This window comes from Clarias gariepinus, chromosome 10 (assembly GCF_024256425.1).
Source record: "Clarias gariepinus isolate MV-2021 ecotype Netherlands chromosome 10, CGAR_prim_01v2, whole genome shotgun sequence".
NCBI classification, from domain to species: domain Eukaryota; kingdom Metazoa; phylum Chordata; class Actinopteri; order Siluriformes; family Clariidae; genus Clarias; species Clarias gariepinus.
In genome coordinates, this window is record NC_071109.1 from 6,977,099 (window position 1) to 6,993,863 (window position 16,765).

At 38.1% G+C, this 16,765-nt stretch overlaps 3 protein-coding genes across 4 annotated transcripts; all 3 read left to right on the top strand.

The window, feature by feature from the left end:
* Positions 1-222: 222 nt before the first annotated feature.
* mif (macrophage migration inhibitory factor) lies at positions 223-2,152 on the top strand. The gene is made up of 3 exons (XM_053505303.1): positions 223-439; positions 644-816; positions 1,706-2,152. The coding sequence occupies exons 1-3, from the start codon at positions 332-334 to the stop codon at positions 1,770-1,772; spliced, it is 348 nt and encodes a 115-aa protein (XP_053361278.1). The 5' UTR covers positions 223-331; the 3' UTR covers positions 1,773-2,152.
* Positions 2,153-4,399: 2,247 nt separating this feature from the next.
* Positions 4,400-9,417, top strand: selenoh (selenoprotein H). Of its 2 annotated transcripts, none has more exons than XM_053505423.1 (5): positions 4,400-4,479; positions 7,539-7,665; positions 8,068-8,210; positions 8,362-8,483; positions 8,573-9,417. In XM_053505423.1, exons 1-4 carry the CDS (start codon positions 4,458-4,460, stop codon positions 8,466-8,468), a joined length of 399 nt encoding a protein of 132 aa, XP_053361398.1. In that variant the 5' UTR covers positions 4,400-4,457; the 3' UTR covers positions 8,469-8,483; positions 8,573-9,417. The 2 variants fall into 2 exon arrangements, with proteins under 2 accessions (XP_053361398.1, XP_053361397.1); XM_053505422.1 differs by lacking the exon at positions 4,400-4,479 and adding an exon at positions 6,006-6,276.
* Positions 9,418-9,524: 107 nt separating this feature from the next.
* Positions 9,525-16,762, top strand: clp1 (cleavage factor polyribonucleotide kinase subunit 1). Its single transcript, XM_053505420.1, has 6 exons — positions 9,525-9,603; positions 9,881-10,161; positions 12,843-12,950; positions 13,032-13,151; positions 13,289-13,426; positions 14,647-16,762. The coding sequence occupies exons 2-6, from the start codon at positions 9,883-9,885 to the stop codon at positions 15,340-15,342; spliced, it is 1,341 nt and encodes a 446-aa protein (XP_053361395.1). The 5' UTR covers positions 9,525-9,603; positions 9,881-9,882; the 3' UTR covers positions 15,343-16,762.
* Positions 16,763-16,765: the final 3 nt, after the last annotated feature.

Here is a 16,765-nt window from a genome sequence, read left to right on the forward strand (position 1 = left end):
AACTAAAAGAGTACAAATGAAAAAGGAAAATGTATGTAATATTCATCAAGTCATTGTACAATTTCACAAGTTTGGCACTTTTTTGTTATTAACAATATGCATTACTGTTTGTATTTACCTTATTTTTTCTATTTCGTATTTTACGGTATTTTGAAAAACGTGTCTGCCATCCAATCAGTGGGCTTCAAAGCGAGTTAGGCGGGGTTTGAATGTGCAGGAGGAAGCACGTGGTCACTCACTTCACCGGAAGCGTCAGTTCAGTCACCCTGCATCATCAGTGTTTTATATATTTTCTGAGCTGTGCGGTGGTTATAAACAGCAGCCTGTCGCCATGCCGATGTTTGTGGTTAATACAAATGTTTCGAAAGATGCGGTTCCTCCAGGATTAATGTCTGAGCTGACGAAGGATCTTGCAAAAGCCACGGGGAAACCAGCCGACGTGAGTATTAGCGCGTGCTCAGCTAAATAGGCCAGGATTGATGCGCGCGCCTGTCTGTGTGTCCAGGAGTTCCTAGATAGGCAACATCTGCATTACTCGTTTATTTTCCTTAGTTGTGTTTCTGTAGGATGTTTAATCTTCTTCTCCGTGACCTCTCAGTGATTGTAAATGAGACCTGATTTAAATCCCTTTGTTGCCCCCCAGTACATCGCAGTGCACATCATCCCGGATCAGATGATGATGTTCGGGGGCCAACCAGACCCCTGTGCCCTGTGCTCTCTCCACAGCATCGGGAAGATCGGAGGCTCACAGAACAAACAATATTCCAAACTGCTCATGGGTTTGCTAAGTAAACACCTGGGCATCTCCCCTGACAGGTGACACACACACACATCATGAACACATGCACTGACCACTTGTGTATCTCCAGGGGCTGTGCAGGAATGTGTATGGAGTGTGATTAATATTTTATATTAATCAGAAAGAAGGAAGCAATGAAGTATGGACTTGCTTAAACTCAGTTATTTTTTATTTATTTATTTTGGTTATTAAGTGTTTTGTTTTCTTTTATACCACAGGAGCTGTAATCTGATGACACGTTGTACTTTATATACATTAATAGTATTTAAGGATTTGAAACATCACAGCTATAAACAGGCTTTTCCATAATAGCTGCTTTTATCTCTCTCTATAGGACCAAAATAAATTTAGCACAATAAATAAATTGAAATATCTGTAAATATGTAGATAAATAAATAAATGCACTATTTACCATCCTGAATAGTAAGACTACTGTGGTGATAAACCTACTTGTTACAAATTGCTGACATTGGGGACTTATTCCATAAACTTTTGACCCTACTCATCAGACATCAGCTGATTTGTGTATAAATAAATATACAGTGCTGTGAAAAAGTATTAGATTTTTTTGGCATATTTGTTACACTTCAAATATCATTTTAATATTACACATTATAAAATTGCATTTTGTATTTACTCAAATTCTTTGTTTAATGTTAACATTTGTTTGATGATCTTAATTATTTAAGTGTGACAAATATGCAAACAATATAAAAAAATAAAAAACAGGAAGGGGGCAAATACTTTGTCACAGCACTTTATGTCTCTGCTGTTGCTATAGGAACAGTGACAGGAAAACTGCATTTATCTAAACCTGACACTCTTATAGAACATCAATTAACATCTTTTGACCAATCCGCTTTAAGGATTCAGCAACATTTAATTTTTTTCTCCCCACTTTGTTAGGATCTACATCAACTTTTTCGACATGGATGCATCAAACGTGGCCTGGAACAGCTCCACCTTTGGTTGAAGCGGCTGGATTTTCCCTATCTGTAACCAGTACATCTATAACCTCTAATAAACAAAAGCGCACTAGAGATATGATCCATATTATTTCCCAAGAGAGCACTTAATGTAGATTTGCTTCCTTTGAATTTCAGTGCTTACGGTTAGTCCGTGTTAAAATCTCATTGGCACTTTGCACATCCTGTCAAAAGACCAAATAAATATTAAACACTGAGTGTAATAATTCTCTGATTGATGATATGAGTTTAATATGAGTAAAATTTAAACTTGAAAACGCCTGCTTTACATGTGTTTTGTGATTGTGTGTGTGTTGCACATATATTACACTGAAGGCTTGCTTTACGAAAAGTGACAATAATAAATAAAGAAATTTAAAAAAGCTTATTTTCTTGTTTGCAGATGCTCATGTGTTCTCTAATGTGTATTTACTCAGTCTCCTTCCACCTCAAAAACATGACAGGATGTAGATTAGATTACCAATTTTAATTTGTTCATCTGTGTGTATGATTTGAGTAAATGTAATCTAAGATTTATTTAGTATATATTTTTTGTTGATTCTTTATACATTGTTACATAACTGACCAAATACTGACATTTGCTTTAACCAACAAGAAATCGATATGCTAGGTTTACACAGATATTTATTAATTATCATTATTATTTTACCTGGATTTCTGCATGTAGTGTACCTTTAATTATTTTTTTAAAGAGCAAAGCATTTAAAGTTCATCTTAAAGTACATACTGTACCTGATTTGTCTTTAAGGGTAATTATGTACCTTTAACTATTTTAATAGTTGTAGCTCAGTGGTTAGAACGTTCCTCTACTGAACAAAGGTTCAAACCCCAGCACCATAAATTTGAGCAACCCTCAAATGTTCAAATGTATGATGAGATAAGCCGTACTGTAAGGCGTCTGGGTAATGGCACCTGCCAAATGTCATAAATGTAAAGGTGTAAACCATGCTGGTAGGGTTCTCGTCTGCAATGTGGAACGCCAGGGTTTGCGAAACAGCCAGTACCCCACATCCAGTTACTTGGGTTGCATTTTATTTGAACATACTGTATAGTAGAGAACTTTATGGTTGTTACACAGAGAAATTACAATATGTAAACCTATATAACATGGGAAAGCGTCTAAAAAAGATTTTTGTACAATTTGTACAATTTATTTAAACACTTAGATTAAATAAAAAGGTATATAAAAAGATAAAATTACAATGATGGACAATTATAAATGTATAGTTTATAATTAAATTGAAAATAGGAATTAAAAAAACAAATGCACCCCTTGGGTTGCAGGGCACCCTTAGAGCATCCTGCATAAAATTTATTAATTAATTAATCTTCTATACCACTTATCCTGTACAGTCTCAGTAGACTTAGGGCACAAGGTGGGGTACACCCTGGACACAGTGTACACTTACACACTACAAGCAATGACAATTAACCTAATCTGTAAGTCTTGGACCTGTGGGAGAAAAACCACAAAGCACAAGTAGAACATCCAAACTTTGCCTATGGCATTCTGTTCAAGCCAAACATGTTAGTTTGACTTTTTTTTTTTTTAACAATAATCTCTACTATCTCTACGTTTACTCCGATGATCCTATGCTTAAAATACCTGTCAGGACTGAAACTCAATGTGGTCTTCTGCTTTTGTAGTCCATCCACTTCAACCTTTAAGTTAAGATGCTATTTTGTTCACCATGGTTTGATCGTAAAGAGTGTACTGAGGTACTATAGCCTTCGTGTCATCATGAATCACTTTCACATTTCTCATCAACAATGCATTTACAATTGCTGCTGCATGGTTTAATGATTTTTGCACGCTTCCGTGACTCTATAGACTATTGTGTGTGTGTATGTGTATGTGTGTGTGTGTGTAGGGAATAAGATCCCAGAAGATCTGCGGTTTTTGAAATACTCATACCCTCCTGTATACACAGGAGAAAATCACTGAAGTGACTACTGCTTCTTCTTCTTTGTTGTTTAACAGTGGTTGGAATACAGTAAATTACAATTACAACGTCTAAAGCATCCTTCCCTGATCTTGTCTTGACTTGTTCTGTGTCTTAAACTTTTTATTTGCTTTATCCGGTACTTCCACACACACTTTTTTCTCGAACCAGCATCAGCATTGCTTCAGCATCTAGTTGGAGTTCTGTAAATTGCATAATTGCATCACCGCCACCTATAGATTTCTGTCTCTCTCCCTTTCTCTCTCTTCTCAGCTTTCCTGTCCTTTAAAGCTGACTTTCCAGTCAGTCTTCCTTAAAAACATTAAATGCTTCCTTTTTTTTTATTAAATGCTCCTCATTCGAAAAGACTCTTAATGTTGCTTTTAGTTTCTCTATTCTGATGTCTGACATTATTACTCTTTACATATGTGTTGAGCAGAAAAGTACTTCAGAGCCCACAACACATCAAACGTTAAAGTTTTAGATCACACCAGGCTCTCTGAAAAGTTATCAGATGAGAGAAAATGTCTTTTTTTTCCTGTCCAGATTTTGTCCGCACTTTTTCTCCATTATGAGGTTAGAAGTCAGAAGGTCTGCATGATTATGTCCCTCTGATTGCCTGACATGTTAGTACAGGTGTGCACTGATAGATGGCGCCAGTCAGCTCGTTTCCGGTATTAAAATCTCGCGCCAAAGTTTTAGCTCGTGTTATTGTTGGTGTGTGTGAAAATGGCGGCGCGTGCTAAAGCAGGTATGTATGTTTTTTTAAATAACTGAATAAATATTTTTTAAATCTGATTATTATCTTGATTAAAATTATAGGAAAGACATGCATTTAACAATATATAGAAGTTGCATATGAAAAGAGGCGGAAAACTGAAAATTACGAGAGGCGTTCAAGTCAAGCCGGATCTCGAAGAGACTTTGATATGTGTTGTCTAGTCGTGCTACCTGATTTGCGTCACGCAAGCGCAGATGGAGCTGGCATCTTGGACACGTGACTACTGTATCTCCACTTGGACAAACCACATCAGTCACTGATTGTACACGAGTGTATCATTTAAACTTAGACGTGAAACTTTACGTAACAATTTTGCATACATTATATTGTCAAGATTTATGTTTAAGTTTATAAATTACAGTATATATAAATGAGTTAGTTATACATTACCTCATGGATAAGACATTAGTTGACTACATAGGGATAAAGATATGAATATAACTAATGGTTCCTAAAAATAGGGGTCATTCAAATGTGAAATAGCAATAACCTAAATCAGTTTTTATGTCCAACTTTTGACAATTTTGATCATAAAATGAGTAACGTCAATGACAGACTTAAAAACTTTGCATTAAATTCCTAAATAAATTGACATTTCTAGACAAATGAAGAAACATCTCATATACTTTTGCACCATCTTTAGATTAAAAGATTATTATTCCATAATAATGTATGATCATAGTAACAAGACATCTCCTTCACCTTGGTCTTAAAGAACAATTAAATATTACACATTAAAGTAAGAATATTCATTTAATTTTTGAAAGTACATACTATATTTCCTGAACATGTACAATTAATGTGTCTGTTATGTTCATTTAAATTATTTTGGGATCAGGAACACTAAGTGACACCATATTTGTAGAATCAGCCATATGGCACTGATCAACAATTAAAGTTAAATATGACGTCTAGACCTGTGCTTGAGAATATTTTCTTTAATTGGAACTCATGCTCTGTACTCCTGACAAATAATGTAGATTTTGTTAAAAACATCTCCAGGGACTGGGTTTGATTCTTGATTATAGATAGATCGATAGATAGTTTTTGACTGCATTTTCTGTAGATATGAATACAACTAAATGTAATTTAAATATATGGCACTGAACAATAATGTGAGAAACATATTTCAGACCTGTGCTTGAGAACATTTTCTCCCATTAACGACCTCATGACTTTGACTTCCCCTGCTTTAAATATTAAGAAATATTATTTAGATTTTGCTAAATCAGCCTAGAAAATAATCTTATTGGCTTTTATACTATTTTATATGAACCTTTTATTAAGCAAACCTATATACAACCAAACAAAATGATTAAACAAATGCAGTCTAACAAAGCAACTTTGTTTTGTTCATCCTAAATAAAATTACATGCAATTTGCATTCTATTGCTTTTGTATGGAATGGAGATATCCTGATCACGTGTGCAAGATGGCGGCGCCAACCCGGAGAGTGACGCAGATCGGGTTGTATCAACGTGTCTCGCGTTTCCCTCGAGGTGGCGCTAATTTGTCAGAGGGTGAAAAAAAGAGGCAAAATGGCGTGCAACCGTGTTACTCCGAGCATGGAACAGCGTGTTGTGATGCAGTTTCTGATAAATGAAGGCGTCAAGCCAGTTGACATTCACAGAAGACTGCAGGCGCAGTTCGGCGATCAGACTCTCAGCCGCAGTAAAACACTGGAATGGTGCAAAAGTTTTCAGGAAGTCAATACATGCGTGAATAATGACAATCCCGGGCAGCGGTGCAGCGGCGAGGATGACGTGAGTAAGTGACGCATTTCGATGCTGCATTGGTAATTTTCTGGCATCCTTTATTATCCATGTAGTGCAAAGTGTATTTCCCGTATACTGTTACATAGTTACATTTAGTTACAAAACAACAAAGAGCCGTTGGCACGCGCTTGCTTGCCTGCCTTTCATGTAACATGCACGTGCATTAACATGTTAGATTACCTTGAGTGCGGGTTGTCTGGTCACGTGACTAGCCTATGGTTAAATTACAATCCCACATTGTGCTTGAGAAGGATGTCTCTACTGAGATTGCTTGACTTGCATGATAATAACAGGCCAAGGCGGCATGACTTATTATTATATGAGAAGTTCGTAGGTGAAAACATAATTCTAAGCCTGATAATGCAGTGATATGACAGTCAGATTAAATTAGATTCAACTTTATTTTGCATGTATAAGTGCATGCATTAAGACAGTGCTATGCAGTTTGTTAGTCTGTCTGATAGATGTGGGTAGAACGCATTGTAGTGCAGCGCTGAGCATACATTATGGATGGTACAGAGATGCCTAGTGGATAAAACGGTGCAATATAGACTGAAAGTGACGGTGCAGTAGTAGATCTGTTAACGTTCTATGATCAACTGTCTACGATAGTTATCTATCTATCTATTTATCTTGTCATTGTGTAGTATGGTCTATAAGATGATGCTTGTTGAGTATTAGCATGCAAGGTAAATCTGTGGAAGCTGGTCTGTATGTTTAACTTGTGGAGCTGGATGAAATGAAGGACTAAAGGTGAAGATAAATGAAAGGGCTAAACTGGCACAACTATCATCTGGTTGACAAAAATGGGTTTATTGGAAATGTAGGAAATTTAAGAAGGTTGCTTACAAATTTCTTTCAAAACTTTTTTATTTATTTATTTTTTTAAGAAGATTTATTGTTAATTATAAACACTAATATTCAAGAAGGATGGTATGCTTTGGTGGTCATGCCCTTAGGAGAGTAAAAATGCTTCTTGTTGTATATGTTGGCCTAAAGATGAAAAATGGAAAGAAGGGGCCTAAGGACATTGTGCTCATTTGGGCATAGTTCTGGATGCAGATGTAATAATTTCATACCTAATTGAGTGCATGTATAAAGTTGTTGATGGATGCATTAATGATCTTAAGTGCCTCCAAAAAAGTTAGTAAGTTACTAATATTCTGACTTGTTTCACTCATACTCTTGGTGTAAAGTACACAACAAACTCCATATCCTTCATACTGTATGGTGTGTGTGTGTGTGTGTGCGCAGGTCGTGGGGCAAAGCGTAAGGCAGTTGCAGAGGTAGAGCCCGAACCCGAGCCTGTGGCAAAGCAGGATAAACCAAATGAGGAGGATAAACAGGAGGATCAAGGCCAAAAAATCATCATCGAGCACTGGTCGGTGTACAGCGTAGAAATAATTTCAGAAATAATTGATTTGGCTTAGCAAATATAAGTCAAATTGAACAACTGGTATTAGTTTGAAAGTGATCGATTTAGAATATTGCGCATCAGACAGTTTTCGTGAAATGTAGAGTATATGATTACAGAAAAGTTACCCAGGGTTGGGGTTTTCATTCCATCCTTTAAAACCTGAACACAACTCATGTCTCAGCATAGAAATTTTACTTTTAATTATATTCCTTAGTGGAAAGTGGAATTTTTAAATAATTTTAATGCAAACCAATGTTTCAGGTTAGTTAGGAAATGTATGTGGTTACAAATGTAAAAAAAAAAATAGTAATTTAAAGGTTCAAAGTTTTATTTTTAGTATGTTGGTGTTCTATTGCGCTCTCTTAGTAAAAGCTGACGTGTGTACGGGAGGAATGCGGATGCCGTGCGTGAGGCTCTCCTCGCCGCACATCCTGAGCTGCGGGTGCTGGTGAACCTCCAGAAGCCTCGACGCAACAGCTTTGAAATCACTTTGACTGAGGGGACCAAAGGTACAGTACAATTTTCTGAAAAAATAAATATATTTACATATTTATTATTTTATGAGTTTTATATGCAAGCAGTCAGATGATGGCTCCGGCAGCTTTATTTGGATGTAAAAGCACATTATAATGACACATTTCTCCTTTTTTCTGCCCACAGAAGTGGTGTTGTGGACTGGTATCAAAAAAGGACCTCCCCGTAAACTAAAGTTTCCAGAGCCTGCTCAGGTTGTGACTGCGTTGGAGGATGCCCTAAAAAGCAAGTAGAGATTGCAAGGAATGGTGTGTAAGAAATTTTAATCAATCCAGTTTTTAAAACTTTAAAAAAATATATATATTTAATGAAACATATTGTTTATCTCAATTTTCAGTTCATTATCTTGGGTTTCCTGGATGCATAATGACGAGGATGGGCCAAACGGATGACTCCCAGTCTGTTCTCTGATGACTTGATTGGCATCCTGCCCTGGATTATTGCTTTTCCCTTGTGATTTTCTGCTTTACTTTGTTACAGTTCACAAACTGATATCCATGTTCATATTTTTCAAATGTGGTTATAGATTTTCAGATGTTTGCATAAACTTGTGCATCATTCATTTCATGGTACACTATGTTGCCAAAAGTGTGTGGACACCAGACGAAGAAGTGATTGAGATTTATGCCTTCTCAACTCTTATGATAACCTGCCGTCTCTTGGTAAGGCTTCATTCGGAAAGAATTTTTGAACATGAGTGGGGTCAGAGACACTGATGTTTGGTTATGAAGTCTGGGGTTTAGTCTTTGCAGTGCTTCCCAAAGATGTTCAGTACAGTTAAGTTCTTCCATTACAACCTTGGTTAAACTATAGTAATCAGCCATAAAGTTATGACCACCTGCCTAATATTACATATGTCCCTCCCTTTGCCACCAAAGCAGTACACATGGGGAGTGAAGGCTGGCCTGTGTAGTCGGATCCAATACAAGAGCAAGTGTACATAAAATTGAAGAAAATGTTAATGCTGGTTGTAATAGAAAGGTGTCAAAACACAGTGCATCACTGTGCATTGTGGTGGCATGAAGAGGGTCCTACTTAACGTTGTCTGATCACTGTACATTAAAGGGAAACTGCAGTGCTCTACATGTATCATTTGGCCACAGTGTACGTTTGTTGTGTTAAATGTGAGTTTGCAAACACCTTTGTGTATGAAAAATAAAATTCCTATGTCTTTTTCTATTATTTTGCCTGCGCTTTTTTTCTTCTTTGATAACTTGAAGCTTGATTGCTTCACTGAGGGGAGGGAAGTGGGCTCCTGTTCGACGCCATCTTGCATCGTCATCATTATGCGACCAACTTTGCTACACGCTGGTGGGTGATTTGAAAAAAGAAAACAGGACAGGTTTGGGGGTTTCTTTTCCTTTAAAAGTAAGTTCATTCACCTAAATTAAACACACGTGATATACAACACTTTAACAGTCAAACTGATGAGTCATAGCAAAGGATGAAAAAACAAAAACAAATGAAATAGATGATTTGTAGTAGCATTACTGCTAACGGCTTACTCTGTGAACGTGTTTACTTTTTTCTTAAAGTTGTGGTTGTGTTTTGAACTTAAACATGTATGGTGAGTAATATATAGCAGGTCAGCTTTATTGAAAGCAGTGTAATTGAGAGTGATGTCTCCGTCGCCTTGGTGTCGCAGGTATGAGCACGGAGGCGCCCGAGAAAGCCGGTGATGAAGTCGTGAGTTCCGGAGGAGGCACCGGGGGCGGCGGAGGCTCGCGCTTCGACCTGGAGAAGGAGACCGAGCTGCGGTTTGAGGTCGAGTCCGGAGAGCGCGTCCAGCTCGAGCTCCTGACTGGTTTGGCCGAGGTGTTCGGCTCCGAATTGAACCGGAACAAGAAGTACACTTTCGGGCCTGGCTCGAAAATCGCCGTGTTCACGTGGCAGGGATGCAGCCTGTGTCTCAGCGGCAAGACCGAGGTAGGGAGCTGGTCACGTGTTCACCACTCTGTTCAGGGGAAACTACTCTAGTAGTATATATGGACAAAGCTGTTAATTAGTGAAGGGTAATCTTAATGCTTCAACAAAACAAGACATCTGTGACTTTGTGGCAACAGTTTGTTTAACACCCTTGTCCACTCCTAAAGGATGGTGGACTGTAGATGAGACTTTACAATAACTTTGCTCAGGGATGTCTCTCTCTCTCTCTCTGTGACATCACTATTAACAAGCTCGTATACATTTTGTCTTCTGTGCACTACGGTCACATCCTTCATTCATTTCATCCTTTCTTTTATTAATATTTCAACCTGCTAAGTTCTTCTATATAAATAAAAGAGAGGTTTTGTCTGTGCATTGGTCAGAAGTCACTTTTTCAATGATATATTTATGACTCGTACATTGGAAGACCCAGATTTTGTCACAGCATCAGGCATGAAATGAAACTTTGTTAAATATTTGCCTGAAGTTAGACTGTGTCAGAAATGAAATCAAAATGTTGAGCAGAAGTTAGGTTATGAGCAGTTCCATGGCAGATTCCATCACAGCATCTAGCACTTTTTGGATGAATACTGCATAGGGCTTTTTCTCTCGAGGTGGGCGTGCCTATATGTGTCAATCAACATGACATTAAAGATCAGCTCATTTTTAGCGTTAAACTTTTAACTATTTATATGAACTTTTTTTTGCCATCATCAGTAAGTACTTACTTTGGTTTCCTATATTACTATTTCAACTTGCTGGTGCACCTTGTGTACAGTTTTGTTCCCGGCTGTATATATAATCTTGCACATGTACATAGATGTAATCTCATAAATGTATTTTTTTACTTTTTTTCTTCTTTCTTTTTTTCTTGATCCTTACTTGTATAAGAGGTGAACTGGCTGCTGTAACGATACAATTTCCCTTTGGGATTAATAAAATCTAAACACATGCGTTGCATGTTTAATGAGTTCAGTGTGGAAGATGGCCCGAACACAGAGCCCAGACCTCAACTGCATCGAGCACCTTTGGGATGAACTAGAAAGAAGATTGTAAGCCAGGTCTTCTCATCCAACATCAATGCTTGACCTCATCAATACAGAATGAATCGTCACGAATTCCCACAGAAACACTCAAATTTTGTCAACAGCCTTCCAAGAAGAGTGGAAGTTGTTGTAGATGCAAAAGGAGGACCAGCTCCATATTGTATTTGGATACAATGTTATTGCATGTTTGGCCAAATACATTTGTCCATATAGTGTATGTACCTAATGTATGCGTTAAAAGTCGCCACACACAAGATTTCATTTAATCTCCTTTATTAAAGCAGACACTGTGGTAAAAATGATTCCTCATACTCCCAGAAGAATTCTTTGACAATCTTTTGAGTCCTGGAATATACACCGTGCCACCAGGGAAGAAAACCCCTATAGATTAGTACAGTCAGGTCATCAGCTGACTTTGTTTCATTGCCACATACGTACATGTTGCTGAACCTATACCTGAACAACTGAAGCAAGCGCAGGTTATAACACTGCCTCCAGAGGCTTGTACAGTGGACACTATGAATGTTGGGTGCATTGCTTGATGTGCTTCCCTTCTCACCCTGATGCACTCATATCTTTGGAATAGGGTCAATCTGAACTAATGACCTTTTTCCAATACTCTAAAGTCCAATCTTTTTGCCACGTAGCAAACTAAAGCCTTTTTTTTTCTGATGAGACTGACTAACAAGTGGTTTTCTTATGACCACACAACAGTCTCAATCCTGTAAGCTTTCATCACATTGTGTTCATTTGTCTGTAGAAATGCTCCTTACTTTTACTGTTAAATATAGCTCTGGTTTTCACATTATGGAAACCAATCATACCTGAGAACAGAAGTAGATCCCTGTTTAGACACAACGTCATCAGTGCCAGCAGCCTTCTCCGAAAACTATGTTGTGTGTAGCTTTTGCAAATCTCATCCTGCCAATCCTATGACCTACACAGTTGTAGCTGATAAAGTAGGAAGGAACGCAGGAGCATTACTTTGGATGTTTTGATGAAAAACAGCCTCACAAAGTTAAATAAAATTGAGAAGGATGGATAGATGAATATATAGATAGACAGACATTAATATCAGATACATAAGTCCACAATGCAAGTATAGAGTATTAATGTCTAAAGGGCTGTAACAGGTTTTGAAAGTGCTCCCAACATTTTAAATATAAACATTGTTCATTTAAATTGTTGTGTAAAATTGCCAAATGTCTTATTTCAATGCATACAAGATACAATTCTTTGCCGTGAAAAAGATAAGAAATAAATTCTAACCTTTTATCAGGGATAGCGTCCAATTTACCATTTAAGTCTGTAACAAAAATGTACCTTATTGTCATTTTATGTAATAGATTTTGTTTTTGTTATCCGTCGCCTCTAAAACCTTCTTTAAGAAAATACGGACCGTCATAGCCCTGAAGATAAACTTGGTGAAAACTTGGCAGAAACTTGGTGTTCTACATTGGAAACAATGGATAAACATTAGGATCTATCTTATTATTCATCATGGTGACAAGCTATTGTTTTCAGAAGCGCCACACATATAATATCTTCCTTAGGTCCTGTGATGGAGACTATACTTACCTAGCTTTTTGTCTGTATGTAACTTGATATACTTTATCTCTCTTTATGTCTATGCAGGTGGCTTATGTCTCCAAAGACACCCCTATGCTGTTGTATCTTAACACACACGCTGCATTGGAGCAAATGAGACGGCAGGCCGAGCGAGACAACGAGAGAGGGCCGAGGGTATGTCGCCGTTCACGTCTCATTTTTCTGTGTAATACTTACAGACAAGGATTCTATTAGTCATTCGGTGCATTTGTTTAGGTCATGGTGGTGGGGCCTACCGACGTGGGGAAGTCCACAGTGTGTCGTCTGCTGCTGAACTACGCGGTGAGGCTGGGCAGGAGGCCCACGCTCGTAGAGCTGGACGTCGGCCAAAGCAGCGTAAGAGAATATGACCCAGGAGGTTTATAATTTATGAAGTCAATTATGAGAGTTTAATAAGACAAGAGCTTGATGGATCATTGAAAGCTTAATTTTTTCCACTTAACTAACGGTCTCGTACTGTTTCACATTTCCAGGTGTCCGTCCCAGGCACAATGTCAGCGCTGTACATTGAGCGTCCAGCAGATGTCGAGGAAGGCTTCTCTGTGCAGGCTCCTCTAGTCTTCCACTTTGGCTCCACGACCCCAGGGACCAATATCAAGCTCTATAACAAGGTGAAGACAGATATCTGGGATAAACTGTAGAGTTTAAATGGCTTAAGTATTTGTATTACATTTACAGAGTCTACCAGACGCCCTTATCCAGGAAAACTGGATAAGTGCTTTTTTTTTTTTTTTTTTTTTGTAAGGCCCTAACAAAAACAACTCCTTGTGCTAGTTTATCCGGTCAGGGTCTAAAATCATCATAGAGAGCATAATTAAAGATTATCACAAGTAAACAAAGTGAGCCAACATAATAACATTATTTTAAACTGATCATTTAATTATGAAAAAATAATAAATAAACTGGGCTAGTCTGTCGATTGAGGATATATTGTTTGTAAGATTGTTGGTATAAAAGTATATACTAATTTTTATATTAATTAAAATAAAAAAAGGCATAAGTGAATAATAGTAATAAGTGAAATGCAGTGCAATCTTGATATGCAGTTGTATTTATGGTAGTAATAATTATGCAAAGAATGGCATGACATACAGTCAAGCCTGACATTTTTAAACGAGTTAAAGTTACTTTTATTCAACCAGCAGGTTTTTTTTTTGTTTTTTACCGGACATAACACAGGCTTCTCCCAAAAGGTAATAAGACGATATACAAGAATAATTTTGAAAATGCCACTTTTTGTTTAAATGTAAATAAAAGCTGAGAAATATTTTTTTCACAATAATGCCTCTTGTACATTGTCTTATCTTTTGGGTGAAGCATTTGTCATTTCCAGTCAAAAAACAACTGGCTGGTCGAATAAAAGTAACTTTAAGTCAGAATTTGCCTGTGGTATGTATAATTTCGGGCTTGACTGTATGTATTGGTATCATATGTCATTCAAAGAGCAAGTGAGCAGAACATAAAGCCAACAGATGAGTGAGTTATGCAGGGAGCACCGTGATGTCTATAGCAGAAGAGCCTTGAGCCTTTATCTCCCAATCCACATTCCCATGCCCCTGTAGAAATGTGTTGAATCATAATAATACTTTCATTGCGATTGTGGAAAGTATTTGTACGGTTTGGCCTACACAAACATTTCTTACATACAACTTTAGTTAAAGATTAGCTAAATGATAAATGAAGTGGACATAGGCCTTGCATCCTCTCTATAGCATGGCTTTACTTTTTTAATCTATCTAGTAGTAGCACACTGAAATTAAAGTTTAAAAAACTTAATATTTTATTCCTCTAAATACTCTTTCTCTTTCTCTCTCTCTCTGTATGCATGTAGCTGACGTCATGTCTGGCGGAGGTGTTCTCTCAGCGCTGTGAGGTGAACCGGAAGGCCAGCGTCGGAGGCTGCATCATCAACACGTGCGGCTGGGTGAAAGGCTCAGGATACCAGGCGCTGGTCCACTGTGCGTCAGCATTCCAGGTGGACGTGGTGCTGGTCCTCGATCAGGAACGCCTTTACAATGAGCTCAAACGGGATCTGCCGCACTTCGTCCGCGTAGTGCTGCTACCCAAGTCTGGCGGCGTGGTCGAACGCTCCAAGGACTGCAGACGAGAGACACGTGACGATAAGATCCGCGAGTATTTCTATGGCTTTCGGGGCTCCACTTTCTACCCGCACGCTTTCGATGTGCGTTTCTCGGACGTGCGCATCTACAAGATCGGGGCGCCCTCCATTCCGGACTCGTGCCTGCCTCTGGGCATGTCGCAGGACGACACGCAGCTGAAGCTGGTTCCCGTGAGCCCGGGCCGGGACCTGACCCACCACGTGCTGAGCGTCAGCTGCGTGGAGGACGACACAGAGGGAGGAGAGAACCGCAGCAGGGGAATTTTAGAGAGTCCGGTTTGCGGCTTCATCGTGGTTACGGCCGTGGACACTCAGGCTCAGGTGATGACTGTACTCGCTCCGGCACCAAGACCGCTGCCTCGCCACACGCTCCTCATCATGGACATTCGCTTCATAGACCTTAAATGAACATAGGATAGGGTGTGGACAAGTAAAGGGATGGACATGCTGGGGAAAAAAAACAGGAATGTGGAAATGGAGAGAGATTGTTCATGAACTGAAGTTTGATCAGCAGATGGAGATCTCACTATGCCCTTACGTTACCTATGTCCCATCACATTGCTTGGTCTTCCTCAGGTTTATTTTTATTCCTCTCATTTTATTGGTCTCTCTCGCTCTTTTTCCTCTCATGCTTGTTCTGCTTTTGCTGCATTTTTTCCATCTGTCTCAGTTTTTTTTTTTATACATCCCTTTAGTTTTTCATATTCATTTGTTCTTACATTATTGACCCTTCTTTTCTTTCTCACTTAACTTTTTCTTTTTGTTTCTCCTATTTCTTTCATAATTTTTTTTTTTTTTTTTCATTATTTTTTATCATCTCATTTATTTATTTTTTCATTCAATTTCTTTCAGTTCCTGTAAGGTTCCTTAGTTCTCTTTCTTCTTCTTTTTTTCTTTCCAGAATTTCAAATGTTCTTTTTCTTTCTTTCTTTCATTTCTTTTTCAATTTTATTGGTTAATTCTCTCATACTCATCATCTATACCACTTTATCCTGTATACAGTGGTGCAGGGGCCTGGAGCCTATCCCAGGTGAATTGGGGCACGAGGCATGGTAAACCCTGAACTGGTTGCCAATCTATCACAGGGCACACACATTCACACACTTGTTCATACATGATGGGCAATTTGCGAACACAAATGAGCCTTGCGAACAGCAAAAAAGTCCTGCTTTGGTACATCCATCCTTTTGCATCTCTTCGGACTGTGGGAGAAAATCCGCCAAGCACAGGGAGAACATGCAAACTCCATGCTTACAGAGGCGGGAATCGAACCCGGACACTAGTGGTGCAGGACGACAGTGCTAACCACTAAGCCACTGTGCTGCCCTGATTCATTCTCATTATTCTTTCATTTTTCATTATTTCTCGCTTTCTGAAAGAGGTAATTTTACCTTTCTGCTTTTTCTTTATTTCTCTTTCTCCATTTGCTTTTTCTTTCCTTCACCAATTTCCTTGTTTAATTATATCATTCTTTTTTTCTTGTTTTCCTTATTTCTCTTTCTTTCTTCCCCTTTTTCTTCTTTTTTTTAACCTTTTTGTCTTTCTTTCTCTTTAAACTTCATTTCTTTCTTTTTTCAATCGTTCTTTCTTGTCCCATGGTCTTCCTCTTTTTCTTCCCTCACTTTCAGTTCCTTGCTTGCGAGAACTTCATGGAAAAAAAATGCATACATATTTTATTTTATTATATTTGCTAAGTATCTGGAGCAAATCATTGTCATAATGGTGTTGAACTTTGCATTGTTTTATGTGAAATAATAAAGACCTGCTTCTGTATCTCTTTAACTGTGACAACAGAGTTGTGTTTAATAATAAAAGCTGGTGTGTCTTATAG